The 19364-nt window shown below is 39.3% G+C and overlaps 1 protein-coding gene across 1 annotated transcript; it reads left to right on the top strand.

The window, feature by feature from the left end:
* The first annotated feature begins 12481 nt into the window (after positions 1-12481).
* SELE (selectin E) lies at positions 12482-19072 on the top strand. Its single transcript, XM_032226821.1, has 8 exons — positions 12482-12858; positions 13527-13634; positions 13747-13932; positions 14819-15004; positions 15105-15290; positions 16207-16392; positions 18170-18355; positions 18933-19072. The coding sequence occupies exons 1-8, from the start codon at positions 12528-12530 to the stop codon at positions 19070-19072; spliced, it is 1509 nt and encodes a 502-aa protein (XP_032082712.1). The 5' UTR covers positions 12482-12527.
* The last annotated feature ends 292 nt before the right edge of the window (positions 19073-19364 follow it).

Genomic DNA, 19364 nt, shown 5'->3' on the forward strand with positions numbered 1-19364 from the left:
GTCAAAGTTGTTCAAGTAGATCTAGTAGTTAGCAAGGAATTTTTCTTTCTTCTGTTCAATTATGTTCCGTTCTTGGAGGCTGCCTGGACAAGATCTTGTGGTTTTCCTGGCAAAGGTTGCCATGGCCTCCTTTCTAGTGTAGCGAGAGCATCTGGCCCAAGGTCACCTAGCTGATTTCGTGCCTAAGGTGAGACTCAGTCTCCTGGTTTCTAGCCTGATGCCTTAATCATGATACTGATTTGCTTCTGTGCAATGGATAAACTAAATTATATACTGTATAAGGTACCTTCCAACTCCTACGATTAAGATAATTGTTCATTTGAAATTTATTTACACTTCTAGACCAGTCATTAAAATGTATGGTCACAAAGGAAACAAGTTTTCTAATAATAAAAAGCAAAAGATCTTGTCCCCATTGTGTATAAAGTGGGCACTTTAATAATACATGTGATAAAGTTTCATTCTCTGTATCTCAGCATACACACCAGGGGTGGGTTTCAACCGGTTCGCGGCGGTCCCTGCGAACTGGTTGGTCGGCGAACCCGGAAGTAAGTAACTTCCGGGAACGGCGAAGGGCCCACCCGCCCGCCCGCGCTCCTTACCTGGTTTTGACGAGTTCTGCGCTTCCACGCATGCGCAGGACGCATACAGCGCCTGCGTGATCCTCCAGGAGCAGCTGGAGCATCGCACAGACGCTAATACGCATGTGTGCACCGCGCGCGTGCACGAGGACGCCGCCGGCCCCGTTCCAACCGAACCGGTTGGAACGGGGCGAGAAACCCACCCCTGATACACACCTGCAATTTTTACAAGAGAAGCTGCTACAGCTGCCTACTGTCATCAGAATGCAATGCATTAATTCAGGCTACGGAGAAAAAATCTCTTTAATGGGCCTTGTATATGTTTAAAAAATATTTACGGATAATCCAGAGGAGATGAAGATTGCATAATAAAGGTAGGAATGTATTGGAAACACTGGCTCTATCCAACTGGAAATCTTGACCTCAAGGAATTCTCTGCCTTATTTTGCCCAAAGTTTTATAAAGGCCAAGAGTGGATATTCCTGAAAAGCTGCAGTGTGCAAAATCATCATTTGTCTTTTTAATCAATACCCATGTGAATTGCAGATAGGATGGTTACATTATCAGCATATATGTAATCAATGACGAGGCAGTGAGCAAGACATGGAAGATGATGTTCTGGCTTAGCAAAGACATCAACAACATTGCTAATTTGTAAATTAATCAATGGTAAGAGAAGAAGGCACTTTTGAATAGGGCCAGGTTTCGTCATGAGCCGAGGTGGCGCAGCGGTTAAATGCAGCACTGCAGGCTACTGCTAGATCAGCAGTTCAGCGGTTCAAATCTCACCGGCTCAGGGTTGACTCAGCCTTCCATCCTTCCGAGGTGGGTAAAATGAGGACCTGGATTGTTGGGGGCAATATGCTGACTCTCTGTAAACCGCTTAGAGAGGGCTGAAAGCCCTATGAAGCGGTATATAAGTCTACTGCTATTGCTATTGCTATTGCTAAATTGCCATTGCAATTGCCCTTACTTTGAGCGGTGTGCCATGATGCATTGCTATTATCAGTTTAAGGGGTCATTGACCAATCAATGTGGCAGTTACTTTCCCCCCCAAAGTCCACTGTGTGGTTTTGAATCAAAGACTGGACTTAAGTCATAGACAGGAACACCGAGGCACCTTTTGGTGGCATACAGCAGCGGTTGCCAACCTTTTTTTTCACCAGGGACCAGTTCCGTGGAGAGACATTTTTCCAAGGATTGGAGGGGTGTGTAGTTTTGTGTGCTTTCTGCATCCCATGGATGCAGCTTTGCTTGTTTGCATGGTTTTGGATCAAAAGTTTCAGCTTTGCAACCATACTCCCCCCGGAACCCAAAGACTTTGGTTTCCCGGAAGCTGCCTGGCGGGTCATGGGAATAACGCCGCCGGATCGCTAGTCGGCATTGTTTATGGTCGGAACTACGACGGTATCTGATCGTCTTCGAACCTCCGACTTTCGTTCTTGATTAATGAAAACATTCTTGGCAAATGCTTTTGCTCTGGGTCATCTTGTGCCGGTCCAAGAATTTCACCTCTAGCGGCACAATACGAATGCCCCCGGCCGTCCCTCTTAATCATGGCCCCGGTTCCAAAAACCAACAAAATAGAACCAGAGTCCTGTTCCATTATTCCTAGCTGGAGTATTCTGGCGACCGGCCTGCTTTGAACACTCTAATTTTTTCAAAGTAAATTCTTTAGCCCCTGGGACACTCAATTAAGAACATTGGGGGAGCGCCGAGAGGCAGGGGCTGGGACAGGCGGTAGCTTGCCTCGCGGCAGACCGCCAGCTCGATCCCAAGCCAAACCCAAGCATGGCTTGTTTGCATGGTTTCTGGCATGCTGCGGACTGGTGCCGGTACATGGAGCAAGGGTTGGTGACCCCTAGGATAGAGTATTTCTCAGCCAAATCATGATACGTTAGTCAATTGTTCAATGTTCAGACCTGAATTCAGCTCTTCAGGGGCCAGAATTTTCTCTGGTTGCATCCAATCCAATTGTTTATAATATAGGAATCTGGTGTATAATTTTCTAATTACAAATGAGAGAGTGTTTCTCAATAATTCGTGGGATCAGACTTTTCATCTTTTTGGTACATTGGGAGGTGATAGAATTAAGCCAATTTTGGGGGATTAGGATTAGGAAAAATAAGATTAAGTGGGATTTATTTTTAGAAATTCTGCTAAGATTAGATTTTTATTTGGAGTTTTATTGTCCCATCGAGAATTAAGTTATAGTTATTTATAGGGTTGAATTCTACTAGAAATCAATATATTGGTGTCAGAACACTGCCTTCAAATATCACAACCTGGTGTGACCTGATCCTGTTCTGTAGTGCATAACTTTGTTTCTTCCCCTTTAATACCCTTTTAAACAGAATAAAGATTTCATACGAAAGGGAGTTATTATTTATGTCAGCATTCTTGTAAGCTTTGATGATCTATGTAGTGGCTGAAATGTACTCCCTATTAAATCAAGATTTGAAGTGTTTGTTAGACAGATATAAAGAAGAAGGTCATCTGGACTATAAATGGTCTTGGGAAAAGCCGTTGATCTGCTGAAAAATGAATAGTGTCTCATGAGCATCATTGGCTTTAGTTATAGAGTAGACTGACTCAAAAAATTAGCAGATGAATCATCAAAAAATTGAAGTGAGATGTAGACAACTTATAAGACCATAAAGGTCTAAGGTCTGTCAGTAGCAGGGGGAATATAAACTTGTGGGGTGTCAATTTTGCTTTATTGTATCAAGAACTGACATACCCTCTAGTGATAGAGGTTTACATTCTAGACTAGGGGTGTTAAACACATGGTGTCACGGCAGTGTCACATGACATATTGGGTTTTTTTCCCCTTTGCTAAACTGGGTGGGGGCGTGGCCTACTAAACTATGGGCTGGGAGTTTGAGAGCCCTGCTCTAGACCAAAAGTCACATTAAATATCTGCAACAAGATGCAAAATCACTATGTATTAGCTATCATCATCTAATAATTGACAGTAAATGCTCCTCTTCAGCCCCAGTTCATCTTGGTTCCACCACAAAACCGCGTTCGACTAAAGCGCGCTCAACGAAACAGCGTAGCTGATGTCATCACAGGGCGACAACAGTGCGGAGACAGAAGCACGCTGTAAACGCTAAACCTAAAATTAACCCCTAAACCTAAACCTAACCCCCCTAAACCTAACCCTTAACCTAACCCTAAACCTAACCCTAACCCTAATCCTAACCCTTAACCTAACCCTAACCCTAACCCTTAACTTAACCCTAAAGCTAACCCTAAACCTAACCCTTACCTTAAGTTGAATCGGCTTGCTTTCAAAGAGCTATTTAAAGCGCCCTTCTTTCTCCGCGCTCGCTGTTGTCGCCCTGTTGATGACGTCAGCGACACGCTTTAATCGGGCACGCTTTAGTCGAGCGCGGTTTTGTCGTGCCACGGTTCATCTTCAGGGTCATCTGACAAAACCATTAAGTATCTTTAAGTTTCAATGAGAGTAAGAACAGTCTCCAACTTCCTCCATTAATAGCAATGAGACTCTGAATTTCCATGAGTTCATCCCAGCTGGTAATGTGGAAGTAGATTGTAGTGCTGGAAAAGAGCTTCATCATTGGTCCCTATCCTGACATCAGAATAACCTGTAACTATTTCTATCAAGTTTGAAAATTTGGGAATTAGCTCTCCTAATGCTCAATTCCTGGGCTCAAAGATCACTGCAGATGGGGACTGTAGCCAAAAAATTAAAAGACCCTTATTCCTGGGGAGGAAAGCTATGGTAAATCTAAATACCACTAAAAAGCAGAAATATCACCCTCCCAACAAAAGTGTGTATAGTCAAGGCTATGGTTTTCCAAATTGCAATGGATGGCTGTGAAAGTTGGACCACAAGAAAGGCTGAGCGCCAAAGAATTGAGGCCTTTGAACTCTGGTGCTGGAGGAGACTCCTGCGAGTCCCTTGGACTACAAGGCGATCAAACCGGTCAGACCTAGAGGAGATCAACCCTGACTGCTCTTTAGAAGACCAGATCCTGAAGATGAAACTCAAGTACTTTGGCCACCTAATGAGAAGGAAGGACTCACTGGAGAAGAGCCTAATCCTGGGAAAGATTGAGAGCAAAAGAAGAACGGTATGACAGAGAATGAGGTGGCTGGATGAAGTCACTGAAGCAATAGGCGTGCGCTTAAATGGACTCTGAGGGATGGTAGAGGACAGGAAGGCCTGGAGGAACGTTGTCCATGGGGTTGTGATGGGTCAGACACGACTTCGCAACTAACAACAAAATGCTCAAGAACAATAACAATGGAAGGATCTTCCTCCAGGGTGGGCAAGAGAAAGAAGATAAATGCTGGTTCAGAGAAGGATGGATTGTTCTTGGTGGGGGTATCTATGAAGTCCTTGTGATAGCTGCTTTCCTAGATGTACTGGAGTCATTGCTGTGAAGCTGTTAGGAAGCAAATTAGCTACATTGTACTTCACGTTTTGTAGCATCAAAGTAAAGAAACTTACTCCTTTGTAGATATTAAGGCCCCAAAGATCTTGACTTCCATCTCTTCTGTCAAGTTAGGAAAACATGCTTGGATTAATTCATCCTGGAGAGAGTTCTGCTTGTATACTCAAAAACAATCTCAATAAGATATGGGCCAGGTCTTAACTGTATCTTTTCTACAAATGCTGCTCTTGACAACCTATGAAGAGTCATAGGATGCTAATACAGGTTTGCTTCTCAGATCTTTAAAATTTGGTTGGGAAAGATCCGAAAGGAATCCAGATAGTAAGATAAATGGTAGAAGCTGACTCAAGTTGTCACTATACATCCATTTGTCCAAATGGACAAGTTTTAAGAAGTAAAACTGAATTAGAATTTGACAAGATTAAATAAATATTCGATATTCTAGTAACGTATTTGGACCATCTTATCAGAAGAATGCATTCATGTTTTCCTGCTGCTGAAAATGTGTTCTAGCCAATTTTGGCTGATCTCAAAAAGCTAACCAAGCTTGCACATGCTTGTTACTTGTATGAAAGACCCACAAGGAAATCTTAAGGCTGCAGACTAGACTGAAGTTAAAAAAAAATTCTTAGAAGGCAATGGCGAACCACTACATTTTGCCAAGATAAATTCATGGATATATCCATGACATCACCTGGAGTCAAGCTGATTCACGGAATTTAATATAAATGAAATCTAGCTATAAATATAGTACAGAGAAGAAAAATGCAATTACAAGTAGGAGTCTGGAAATGATATAAATATTTATGTGCATATATGCCTTTGTATAGTTTTTAACATTAAGAAATGTAGTTTTGATAAGATTGCAAGGAAAAGTAAAATTCATTGGAAGTTTTTAAAATACTACAATTAGTACAATAATATTTTTTTCTGGCTTATCAACAGTCAAAGTCTTGCTTAGCCATTGCACAGGAAAGATATTTCTGAGCCCACAACAAACTGTCTGGTGGAGTTTCCTTCCTTCTTGGAACTTCACTGATGAATTCTTCCAGTGAAATTACTGCAAGTCACTCTGAGAATTCCAGTTAACAGAACAAAGTTGTAAACTGAGCAATGCCCAACATGTAAAGTCGCTAAAGTAAAATTAATATATTCATTAAAATGTACAAATGGCACAAGGGAGGTTTCTGATGTTTAATGCAGCCCTTCATTAGAAAAAAAATCCTAGTAAAAATTATGGAGATTATACTTGTGAATGTGTCCTAAAAGACTTAAAGAACACTTGTCAATGCTTGCTTAGTATTTATATATCATCTTTCTTTAGAGACAACATAAATGTCATTTGGAAACCTATGTTGAGGTTTGATTAAGGTTTTTGGTTAGAGCAGGGCAAACGTAAGCCATAGAAGTTCTTGGGCTGATTTTGGGCCAGTCAAACGTTTTTCTCCTTAGCCTGCTTCATAGGGTTGCCATTGTTACGAAAAATTGGAGGAGACAATGCTATGTGTATGCCACCTTAAACACCCAGAGGAGTATAAATCTAGTAAATAATAAATAAGCTCCTAAAATCAGCTTTTAAAAAATGAGTTTATAATGAATTCCAGAAGAAAAATGGCAAAAACCGAAAAGACATTCATGCCCTTGATGTGTTTTTCATCCACTGAAAAGTCATTTTCTTTTTTCCTAAAACCAGGGTATTGGGGTAGACTTCTCAAGCACCCCTCCCCCCCCCACACACAAGACAAAGTATGGTATGTACAGTAGAGGAATACAATAATAGAAAATCATACTGAGTTTGCAGCTGTGTCGATTGTTCTGTTCAAAGTGTGCATCACTTGCAGCAGCAGTGCCTGTAGAAGAAATCAAGTTGAACAAGATGGCACATGTGTCCTCACGTCCATATTCCTATATTGATGCTTGTATAAAGAGACAGACCAAATTTATTTGGGCTCTCTGTGGACAGTGAATCATGGAATCATACAATTGACAGGGACCTTAGAGGACATCCACGCTAAACCCTGCTCAGAAGGGAGGAGCTTCCTAGCATGGTTTGTGTGGTGAATTTTATTTTTATATATATTTACAATATATCCCGCCTCTGTTATTTTTATAAATAACTGAAGGCAGTGAACACACAGTATTCATTTCTTCTTCTATTTTCCTTATAACAACCTTGGGGGTTGAGTTAGATAGAAAGTGACTGGCCCGAAGTCATCCAAGCAGATTTCATGCCAAAAGTGAGCCTAGAAGACACAATCTCCTGGTTTCTAACCTGAGACCAAACTGGTTCCTTAACCTCTAGACCAGGGGTATCAAACCCTTGGCCCATGGGCTGGATGTGTTATGTGCAGGCCATGCCCAGCTCTGCAAAGGGAAAAACCGTTGCAATATGCCATGCAATGGTGTGATGCCGTGAGTTTGACACTTGTGCTCGAGACCAAACTGGTTCTGTGACAATGTCTGAACAGAACTTCTGCATTGATTGGCTCATTCTAGAAGCATCTCTTGCTAAAAAGCTCTTCCTACTGTTCTGTATGGATTGCTGTTATCTTTTACAAAATTTAGGACACTTATGGTTAGGGTGCAGTACTGCAGGCCACTTCAGCTGACTGTTATCTGCAGTTCAGCGGTTCTAATCTCACTGGCTCAAGGTTGACTCAGCCTTCCATCCTTCCGAGGTGGGTGAAATGAGGACCCAGACTGTGGGGGCGATATGCTGACTCTGTAAACCGCTTAGAGAGGGCTGAAAGCCCTATGAAGCGGTATATAAGTCTAACTGCTATTGCTATTGCTATTGCTATTATCTTAATAACAATTCAATTGAAGTATTTAAACTGAATCTGTGAGGGCTGCAGTTTAATGATTCAGATCAGCCATTTTTGTTAAAAGAGGACATCCTCAGAATAGCAATAAATTTATATAAATGACGCAATCTGCTTCTGCAATACAATGGTTGTAGGAATAGCCTCAAATGATTTAAGCAGAAATTAGAACTGGTTCAAAACTATCCAGAGATGGTAGTTTTTGCAGTATTAAATCATTAAGTAATAGATCTTTACACTTGAAAAGGGATAGCAAGGCAGAAATATTTTCCCGCATATGAAGTGAAGATGAAATTTTTAAAAAGTTTTGAACTAATAACTTTTTTAGTGTATGCTCGAAATATTGCAACAAAATGTATTACAAAAACTAGTTTTCTCTGTGTCTGGGGTGGGACTTCAAAGAGTGGTGAGCTACATGACTATTAGCGAACAGAGGCTAACAGTTTCCCACCTCTGTTTCTGAGTACCAAATGAGAATTTCTTCCATAAAGAATTTACGTTTGTTAACTGACGAGGAAATTTTAGAAGAAAATTGGAAAAAACCAGGCACGGTTAAGTCTGAAATACAACCTTTGAAGACAAAAGTGTATCTTAAAAGTAGTAAAACCTAGAAGCAAGGGAGGAAGATTTAGAGAGATTCTGTTTTATTACATATCTGTTGTGGCCCAGCAGGAGCCGTTGGAGCTGCCACCAGACTCCAACAGCAAGGGGCTCTATGAGTCGGCTCTGGAAGATATGGAGGACCCTGGACAGGGTTCCGACTCCGAGCAGGGCGTAGAGAGGATGGTTGGCCACCAGGAGGCGCCTGAGGCCTGGAGCAGCAGTGAGAGCCAAAGGGAGCGTGCTCCCAAAGTCAAGCCTTGGAGCAGTGGGAGGAGACAAGGGAGTGTGATCCTGATGTCATGCATTGGAGCAGTGGGGAGGAGACAAGGGAGTTGGTCCTGGATGCCCGGCAACGGAGGGCTAACAGACATAAACAACAATTACGCAGTTACAGGAGATAATTGCACTCAGCTGGTGGTAATTAGGCTCCTCTCAAGACTATAAAAGGAATGACTTTTCACATGCTCGTCGCAGGAATCAACTTATTTACTAGAGCTGGAGAAGCTATCATGGCTGTTTTGGCAGGCTGGATTGCTGCCAAGGTCAGTCTGTGCTGGATTGCTGCCAAGGTCTAGTCTGTGTGTTAATAAATCCTTGAAGTATCTTTTTCTCGGCGTGCTTTAGTGTATGAAGAGAGGGAGTGGGTGTCAGAACACATATCATACCAAGAAAAAGGCCAAAAGCCTACTAATAGCACACACAACACATATCCTCAAATTATTGTAAATGTCAGACCCAATCCGATCCCTTAGGAAAGGAAGACCCTCAACTCCATTTGGATAAAGTGATAGGTTCTTTTTACTAAAGGACACTGTTTGCAACAAAGTCAGACTAGAACTAAGCTTCCCGCAGGAAAAAATACAAAACATTTCTCCTTAACCCAGCCCTCCCCCCTCCCCATGACCACTCCATCTTCAGCCAATGTAGATCCGCCTAGATGTTTTGAGAATGCTGAGATGTTTGGGGTAATCCACATTCCTTTCTTAGGGGGCACGGCCTTGAGCGCTGGCACAAACTGGTTCCAAGTTGCTCTTTGTTAAGTTGTCATTCTCCCCACCCCCACCCCTTCCTAATTCCCATCACATACCAAAACATGTTTATTGCCCATTTGGTCCCTCCATGCCCCCTCCCTCCTAACCTTTGATGGCAGGATGCCAGTGAGGTGCCAAGATGAAGATGGCAGACCTGACAGTAAAATTCTCCTGTGAACAACCTGAAAATCCTTACAAACCTCATTTCAAATGTGATCAACTATAGGTTTTGCAATATCATTTGCAATAGTTATTAAGCTTAATGCATTTGTGGGGAGACAAGTAGAATTGAATCTTTCATTCAAATCGTAAAAATAATCTTCTGTTGAGCCATAGCTAGCCTTAGAACAGGAAGTCCTTGATTCTGCACATGTGGAGGCCAATAGATCCCAACTGGGCCTAGAGTCACAAGACAATCCTGATGAGGGCAGGAGCCAAGCAAAGGTGGGTTCCTACCAGTTCGCACCTATTCGGTAGAACCGGTTTGTCAAATCTACCGAACCGGTTAGAAGAGGTTCCACCAGTGGATCTGAAAAGCAGGCCACACCTACAGAAGAGGTTCCAAAATTTTTTGAAACCCACCACTGGAGCCAAGGTAAAGAACTAGGATCAGTGACAAACAGGTTCAGGTATATATACAGCTACTGCTACAATATAGTACTTAAGGAACAATTATAGGTCAGGCCCTATTTCTCAAACCTAACCTATCTTACATGGTTTTATGAAGTTAAAATGAAAGGGAGGAAGGCTATTTTTACTGCCATGAGTTGCTAGATAAAAGGATTTTTATCCACCTCCATAATTCAAGAGGAAAAAAAATGTTGAAAAATAAATCCTTGAAATGAATCCAATTCCAAGAATAGTTGCATCAACAAAATAATTTGAGCACCTCATTTTTTAAAATGAGGATTAATTAAAACAAACATCTGTGTCCAGGAATGGCAATCAGATATTCATAAGGGAAAGGCAGGGAGGTGGTCAGTGTTTTAACATCATGAATATTCCAAGGATTTTTTTTTTCCTACCTAAGGAAATTCTCACTTTCTCCTGGTAATATCCTGTTGGATGTGTCATGGGATTTCCAAAGCGGCTGGAGTGTTCTATATAAGGCACTGAGCTGAGCAATGGACCGACACTCAACAAGTAAAAGCTGTAGATTTTCAATTTAAAGCTTGAGTTTGCAGAAGACAACTTTTCTGTTCATCTAACTAGAACTAAGATTTCACATCCCACAGTTGTTATTGGTAAGTTAAAAAAAAACTTTTTAAATTTTATTTTAAAAGATGACAAAAGGAATAGAAAAAGAACGCGAGTAATTGCAACGTTCATTCCAGCTTTTAAAATTACAATTTGCTAAATTTCTGTTAGAAAATACATTCATAATGCAGAATCAAAGAATAAAAGTATTATTTATATTATTAAATATATATTACTTTTCACATTAATCTGCTCTTTAAAATTAAACTATAAATTCAACAGAGAACTAATGCCAATCTGAATTTTCTTAAAAATATTTAAGTCTAATGTACAGTTTGTAAGTCTCACTTTGTGAAGTTCTTACTTTATATTCTTAGGCATGTCCAGAAAGTAATTTTCTCCTAATGATTGAATTGCAATTCTCAGAATTCCCAGCCAGCATGGCTAATTGCCATTCAATATAACCAAATGCCAATCATGGGGAAATGCATTTCAATGCATTTGGAAGGCAGGTTAAGGGAGGGCAAGGGAATAAGCTATTTTAACTTTATATTTTAAAAAGTATGGATGCAGAATGTTCCCTCCAGATCTTTCTAGCTCCTGTTTATATTTACAGCATTCAAATGTTTTAAACAGATTCAGTCTAGCTCTCTTGAAAACGATCCTGTAATCCTGAGCAATCTGTTGCTGATAACTGGGAAAGGGTAAAATGAGAGGGAAAAAGAACTTTGTATGTCAGAAGGCTGATGAGATTTAACTGCTATTTTTGTTTGGATTTCAAGTTTAATATATAACTGCATGTGAATTGTATGATTTCATATATATATATATATATATATATATATATATATATATATATATATATATATATATATATATACACACACACACACACACACACACACACACACACACACACATGCACAAACACTTGAGAAAACTCATTACTTCTGTTATCAATTTACAACAATCTACTATTTTAATTTTTTTTTTAAAAAAAAATCCAGACACTGCAGCACTGCCAACAGGAACAAAACTAGTCGGTTTTAAGATTGTTTCTGCTGTGATGAATACCTTTCACTTTCTCTCCACTCTTTGCTACGGTAAGTGAGTATTTCAAATCTTAGGAGCCCTCGTGGCTGAGTAGAAGTAATATTTCTTATGGTGGGTTTCTTTTCACTGAAGCAGGAACCTTATTTTATACTTTTAAAAAATTACACTAATAATACAAACTAGAAAGAAATATTTTGGCTAAAAACAGTCAGCAAACTAATGTCGGAAGTACAGGATACTTTATGTATTTCATGTTTGTGTGAGGGTGAATGGTATCAAAAATCTACCAGGATCTGTTTAATGTTTGCAAACTGTCCGAAGGAGAAAGTTATCACCAGAGTTGTTTTTTATTCCTTTTTTTAATAATCTCAAAACTCAGATTATCATTCTCATCTGTTTCCTCGTTCTATCTTTTCTAGATCACTTGTTATATTCCACCCACTTTCTTTTTATTCTGTTTTCTTAACCAAGTCCTTTGTTTCCACTAAAAATATGCTTTAGGTTCCTTTCCATATTAGAAGCCCATTCTAGGCATATGGCTGGTAGTTTTGTGCTCTGTTCCTTTTCCATCCAATTCATAGGAAAGCATAGTTACTCTCACCTGTTTTTTAAGCCAGAACCATTCCTCTTCCCATAGCTATCCTCTCTACTTTTATTCCTGTCTTATTTTATCATGAACTACATTTCTGGTCTCTAGGGCTTATGTTAGCTCAAATAGCTAAATTCTAATACAACAATTTGTTGTTATCTCTTGTTTTAGGACTTTTATTATTTAACTTTAGCAGCGGCTGGACATACCATGCCTCAGAGAAAAATATGAATTACATCGAAGCAGAGAAATGGTGTAAAACCCATTTTACAAATCTGGTTGCTATTCAGAATAAAGAGGAAATTCACTACTTAAATGCAACATTTCCTAGAAATTCAAATTATTACTGGATTGGTATCCGAAAAATTGAGAATGAATGGAGATGGGTGGGAACAAATAAGCAACTGACCGAAGAAGCTAAAAACTGGGCTGAAGGTGAACCAAACAATGGAAAAAACAATGAGGACTGTGTCGAGATCTATATAAAACGAACAAAAGATTCAGGAAAGTGGAATGATGAACCATGTTATAAAACTAAAAGAGCTTTGTGCTATACTGGTATGGATTGATATCACTCTAATTCCTGTTTATACTGTTTATAGTCGGAAAACTATGTATCTATTTTTAGGACTTGTTGTAAATATTGAAAAATAAAGGGTTAGATTCATTCTTGATGTAAAATTGTAAATCAATGATAATTCTCAATGGGAATTCTGTAAGAATACATTCGGAATTATTTCATTGTATAGATTCTGCTTCTAATATTCCAAAGAGCTATGTTAATTCTTTTTAAAATGTCAGATGTAATAATTGTTGGTGGCTATAAATGGAAGTCCAATCAAATTAACATTTGGTTGTATCTTGTGAACTGCAAAGATATGGGGTTACTATGGGGAAGTCATATGAAAGAAACTGGAAACAGTTTTGCATGAAAGCAAGAAATTGGAAAAATCTCTGTAATTTATGTAAATGGCTGTTTCTGTTCTATTTTTTTTTTTAATTGTGGGAAATGTTCCCATGGAAATTTGTACAATATGGTAGACGGCTTTTAAAAAGAAAAAAAGAATGAGCCAAAAAGCCAAAAAGGGGGAAATGAATCTTCAAGATAGAAAAATAATTTCCCCCCTCTTTCCTTCTTAAAGGGAAATGCCTTATTCTACTATTGTGTTATAATAGCCATAATATCATTACTGTTTCACAATATAATCTGATTAATTGTCTTGCAGCCTCTTGTACCCCAAATTCCTGCAGTGGTTGTGGAGAATGTATAGAGACAATTAACAATTACACCTGCCAGTGCAACAAAGGGTTCTATGGACGTGACTGTGAACATGGTATGATTAATTAGTCATTTAGTTAGTTCAAACTCATTGTGGATTTTCCATTCTGTCCATTTATTCCACTTTGGAACAAATGCCTTATCGAAACTCTTATGTTCTCTTGTAGTAATCACTTGCAATCAACTGGAAGACCCAGATCATGGTATCTTTACATGCAAACATCCAATACAGGATTTTGGCTTTAATTCTTCTTGTGATGTTCAATGCAAGGAAGGTTACAAACCGACTGAGATGGAATCAATAACATGTACAGATTCTGGAAAATGGTCTGCACCATCTCCCTCCTGTAAAGGTATGTACATTTGACTGCTGAAACCAAATGAAAACCAAAGAGAAATTGTCTAAGTCTGTGTTATTGAATTAGAAACATTTTATTCAGTTGTCAAAATATTTTTTACTACCTTCTGCTGAAATCATGAGTGTGATTTCTCAAGACACTCTGAACAATTCTCTAAGTCACCAAAAGTGGATTTTATTTTGCCAATACACTGAGGTTTTATGCATACAAAAGCATTCTACACTGAAACTTTGTTTTTTAGTTAATTATTTCAGTTAATTATTTCTTTTAGTCAGATTGGAAAGATCATCACATTAAATTGTCACAGGAATCGAATAATATAAATTACATTCTATTCTACATTCTATTATGTCACTTATTACAGTCCCCGGCCTACGACTACAATTGACCCTAAAATTTCTGTGGCTGAGAAAGACAGATGTTAAGTGAGTTTTGTCCCATTTTACAACATTTGTGGCCACAGTTGTTAAATGAATCACTGCAGTTATTAAGTTAGTAACACAGCTGTTAAGTGAACCTGCCTTCCCTATTGGCTTTGCTTATCAGAAGCTGGAAAAAGGTCACCACAATACCCCAAGACATTGCAATCATCATAAATGCATGCCATTTGCCAAGCATCCAAATTTTGATCATATACCCATGGGGAAGCTGCAAAGATTGTAAGTGTGAAAAGCAGTCATAAGTCACTTTTTTTCAGTGCTGTAACTTTGAACAATCAATGAATAAATGATTTTAAGCCGAGGACTGTATAGTTATTGCGGAACACAAATTTTGTAAGTATTCTGATGAAGAATTCATAGCTTTAGTGTGTCTTCAGCTAATAGGCATCTGGTTGACTGAGGAAGATGCCTATTCTAACAGAGTGCAATTCTCTCTTTAGTTGTGGAATGCCACGCACTACAGAAGCCTGCACACGGTGTGTTCAACTGCTCCAACCCTTTTGGAAATTATGCCTGGAATTCATCTTGCAATTTTTCTTGCAAAGAAGGTTTCGTTTTGAAAGGCTCTGATATGCTCCGGTGTGGTGCATCAGGGGAATGGGATGGACAGGAGCCCACATGTGAAGGTGAAGGTCTTATCTTATTACCTTACTGTTGCTGTTTTTCTGTGTTCTGCTCTTTGACCGTATATGAGATGACTTACGGCATGATCTTCCTTTGTTTCAGCAGTGAAATGTCCAGCAGTTCGTCAATCGGAAGGAAGCCTTCTGAATTGTTCCCATCATGGTACAGAACTGATGTATAAGTCAACCTGTGATTTTGCTTGTGCAAAGGGTTACACTTTAAGAGGATCACCCCAGATTCAGTGCTTATCAGATGGACACTGGAGTCAGCCAATTCCTGTTTGTGAAGGTAAGAGACAGAGATCAGAATATCCAGTAATATATTTTGGTTATTAGGTGCTACATGCATGCCAGGATTCATTTTTCATACTTATTGTAGTGACAGGGATTTTACTAGAATTTTATGAAACGAGCATCTTTATGATGTGGAAATACTATATTTGTAATTTCTAATACTTTGAGGCATAATTGCATCAAAGTCAATTAACTTCCTTTCCCATTTAAATAATATTAACCTCCAAACTCATTATACTATTTATTTATTTATTTATTTCAAACTTGTATATTCCGCCCAATCCCAAAGGACTCCAGGAGGCTTACAAACAAAATATAAAAAACATAAAAAACAATACAATTTAAAACAACAATCATCCATCAAATTCATTCTAGTCGGGGCCGGACCTCAATAGTGAGGTCAACAGCCCCAGGCCTGCCGGAACAGCCAAGTTTTTACGGCTTTCCTGAAGGCCATCAGAGTGGGTATGGTCCGGATTTCCGGGGGGAGCTGGTTCCAAAGAGTCGGAGCAGCCACCAAGAAGGCTCTCCTCCGAGGGCCCGCCAGCCGACATTGTATGGCCGACGGCACCCGAAGGAAGCCCAATCTATGGGATCTTACTGGTCGCTGGGAGGTATGTGTCAGCAGGCGGTCTCGAAGGTATCCTGGCCCTAAACCATGTAGGGCTTTAAAGGTGATAATCAACACCTTGAATTGAGTCCGGAGACCAATAGGCAGCCAGTGCAGCTCACGGAGGATAGGTGTAACGTGGGTGTACCTCGGCACACCCACTAATATATAATTGCAATATAATTAAAAATGACAATAAAAAGTTATTTTATATGAAAATATGTATACCATATGAAAATATAACACACCATATTTTTTCAGTCCAAGTGATTAAATTAAATTTAAATTCTGCCATTTACAGCTGTGCATTGCAGTGAACTACAGCCTCCAGCTAATGGCTCCTTGAGCTGCTCTGGTCCTTATGGAAACTCTGCCTGGAATTCAACCTGCAAGTTTGCTTGTGAAGAAGGATTTAAACTGAATGGATCCAGGGAACTCCAATGTGATGCTTCTGGAAACTGGGATGCGTCACAGCCAGAATGTGAAGGTACTTTCTTATCTTAGTTCCTACAATATTGTTTTCCTACGGGACATATTTTTTAATGTAGTGAATTGGTCCATTTATCACCAAAGTAAATTGCTGTATGAGACTGCAAAACAAGATGGCTGCTGAGGAGTAAGGGCCTTTTTTTACTCATGATCTGCTGTGTTTGCTGCCAGAGCTGGTTCTTTGGCAGTCTTGTCCCCTGGATTTGAAAGGGAGCATTTAGGAATGACCCAAGGTGGCTTTTGGATGGCTGTGGACCCACCCAAGGTGGGGAATCTTGAAGATTGCAGCTCCTTGTGGGAGCAGCTGCAAAATCAATGGGCACTTACATCTCTTCCTATCAGTAGAATATGATCATAAGCATCCCTATAATTTTTAAGTTCACTTTTTGAACTTTTGTTTTTGTTATTATCTTTAAGGTAAATTTGTTGGCTGAATGCTGATTTTATATCAAACCCGGCTGGATTTTTTTTCTTTTCTTTTTTGTTTCCTTTTTCTTTAATTTCTTTAATTTATTGATTTTATTAAAAAAATTCTTTCCATGACTTTATATTTGTATTTAATTAACCTGCATATCTTTTTGGATCGGTGGGAAGTTATCATCCAGCCCTCTCCCAGAAAAATGAAATATCCTAGGAAATATTGAAAAGGCAGAATATTTCTCTGGATGTGAAAAGAAGCATGTTTTAAAAGACAGAATAGTTGCCCGTAGCTTCTTGCCCACCCCCACTTTGTCAATAGGCCCATTGAGATGGCCAAGCTAGCCTACTTTACATAATAAAGACTTCACCAGCAGCTACAGAAAGGCATGATAATATACTCAACTGACCACAAGGTATCTGAGAACTCATCACAGCCTAGAGAATAGCCCCCTGCATGGCACCATGGGAGTCTGACAACCAATCAGAATACATTTCTTACACAGGAATAGGAAACAGAGACGTGGGACTAAATAGGGTATAAAAAGCCTAGCAAGCCCCTTCCTCAGCCCTTCTCTTCTTCTCCACCAACATTGAAGCATGTGATCACCTTTTCTGGTCAGGGCTCAAGCCATGTGGCCCTGTCCAACAATAAACCATCTTTCCAAGCAGCCTCCATGTCTCCAGTGTCTTCTTCCCCACTTGGAGCTGAACCCAGAAGGACATTTCTTTCAACAGATCAAAATAGTCAGAAAAAATCTTCTCTGTCTTCTTTCCTTCCTCCCTGCTTTGAGCAACAACATATTGGATTATAGAAAGAAGGAGGAGGTTGACACCCACAAGGGGGAAGACAGCCAAGCAATATGCAGTCTTTAACTAATTTTTTTTCTAAAAGGTTGGATGAATTTATAAAGTCTGGAAAAAACATTTAAAAAAAAACAGACATTGAATACTTTAAACCTACAAAAAGAACTTGTTCTCAAAGTAGCAGATTTGTTGAGAAGAAATATAGACACAGAAATAACACAGTTAGTGGAAAACATTGAAAAGAATTGTGATTTCCCAGCTACAGTATATCCTGGCTAGGAAGAAATATAGATTCAGAATAGAGCCAACTCCATAAACCTTATAGAAGTATAACACTGGGCTTTTATGTAATAGCAGAGAACTTTCTGTGTGGATAAGTGGCAAATATTTTTTGATATGCTCTGGTGTGGTGCATCAGGGGAATGGGATGGACAGGAGCCCACATGTGAAGGTGAAGGTCTTATCTTATTACCTTACTGTTGCTGTTTTTCTGTGTTCTCCTCTTTGACCGTATGTGAGATGACTTATGGCATGATCTTCCTCTATTTCAGCGGTGAAATGTCCAGCAGTTCGTCAATCGGAAGGAAGCCTTCTGAATTGTTCCCATCATGGTACAGAACTGATGTATAAGTCAACCTGTGATTTTGCTTGTGCAAAGGGTTACACTTTAAGAGGATCACCCCAGATTCAGTGCTTATCAGATGGACACTGGAGTCAGCCAATTCCTGTTTGTGAAGGTAAGATACAGAGATCAGAATATCCAGTAATATATTTTGGTTATTAGGTGCTACATGCATGCCAGGATTCATTTTTCATACTTATTGTAGTGACAGGGATTTTACTAGAATTTTATGAAATGAGCATCGTTATGAGGTGGAAATATTATATTTGTAATTTCTAATATTTTGAGGCAGGGCTGGGCTGCCTCAAAGTCATAAAATCATAGGAATAGTTGGGGGAGAATTCAGGAGTTTAAATGCATGAATTTGGGGGCTTAAGCTTCTAAAAATTCTAAGGTGGCCATGTTGCTTTGTAAATCCTAACCAAAATGCTTATAACACTCCAAAGCTCAAGTTTTTTGTAACAGTTATTCTGGTCTGGCTTCCAAGAATGTAGCAGGGTTGCTGATGGACCACTTATTCTCAAAGGGAAGATATATGAATTTTGAAAAATCATCCTCATACAATAAATAGGAGCTAATTACTAGAATAATAGTAATTTTCTTGGCAAGGTTTTTCAGAAGTTACCATTGCTGTCTAGAACAATACATTAGGTTTTATACTCTTCTAATTTATTCCAATTTCCAAATTTTAGGTTCTTCAACACTTGGGAAATTCGTAGCAATTGGTACATCAGTCTCCGGGTTTTCTGTCCTATCAATAGTATCATTCATTATCTGGCTCCAAAAACGTCTTCAAAGGAAAAGTAAGACATTTTCACAATCAATTGTTTAAATGTAATACCCAATTGTTTATATACAGTAACGGCAATACTGCATAGAAATAGCCAATTTACAAGGTAAATCTCTTAGTCCAGTGTTTCTCAACCTTGTCAACTTGAAGATGTCTGGACTTCAACTCCCAGAATTCCCCAGCCAGCGAATTCGCTGGCTGGGGAATTCTGGGAGTTGAAGTCCAGACATCTTCAAGTTGACAAGGTTGAGAAACACTGTCTTAGTCTAATCTACCTCACAAAGTTGTAGAAAAAATAGGAAGCAGGGCTATTAGGTTCATCATCTTAAGTATT

The sequence above is a fragment of the Thamnophis elegans genome, chromosome 11, assembly GCF_009769535.1.
Source record: "Thamnophis elegans isolate rThaEle1 chromosome 11, rThaEle1.pri, whole genome shotgun sequence".
Classification (NCBI taxonomy): Eukaryota; Metazoa; Chordata; class Lepidosauria; order Squamata; family Colubridae; genus Thamnophis; species Thamnophis elegans.

What these genes read in the sequence shown, in the direction of transcription:
- SELE (XM_032226821.1), top strand. Translation starts at nt 12,528, where the DNA reads ATGAATTACATCGAAGCAGAGAAATGGTGTAAAACCCATTTTACAAAT. An exon ending in AAGAGCTTTGTGCTATACTG is followed by an intron (nt 12,859 to 13,526) that starts GTATGGATTGAT and finishes ATTGTCTTGCAG; the next exon opens with CCTCTTGTACCCCAAATTCC. An exon ending in GCCAATTCCTGTTTGTGAAG is followed by an intron (nt 15,291 to 16,206) that starts GTAAGAGACAGA and finishes TGCCATTTACAG; the next exon opens with CTGTGCATTGCAGTGAACTA.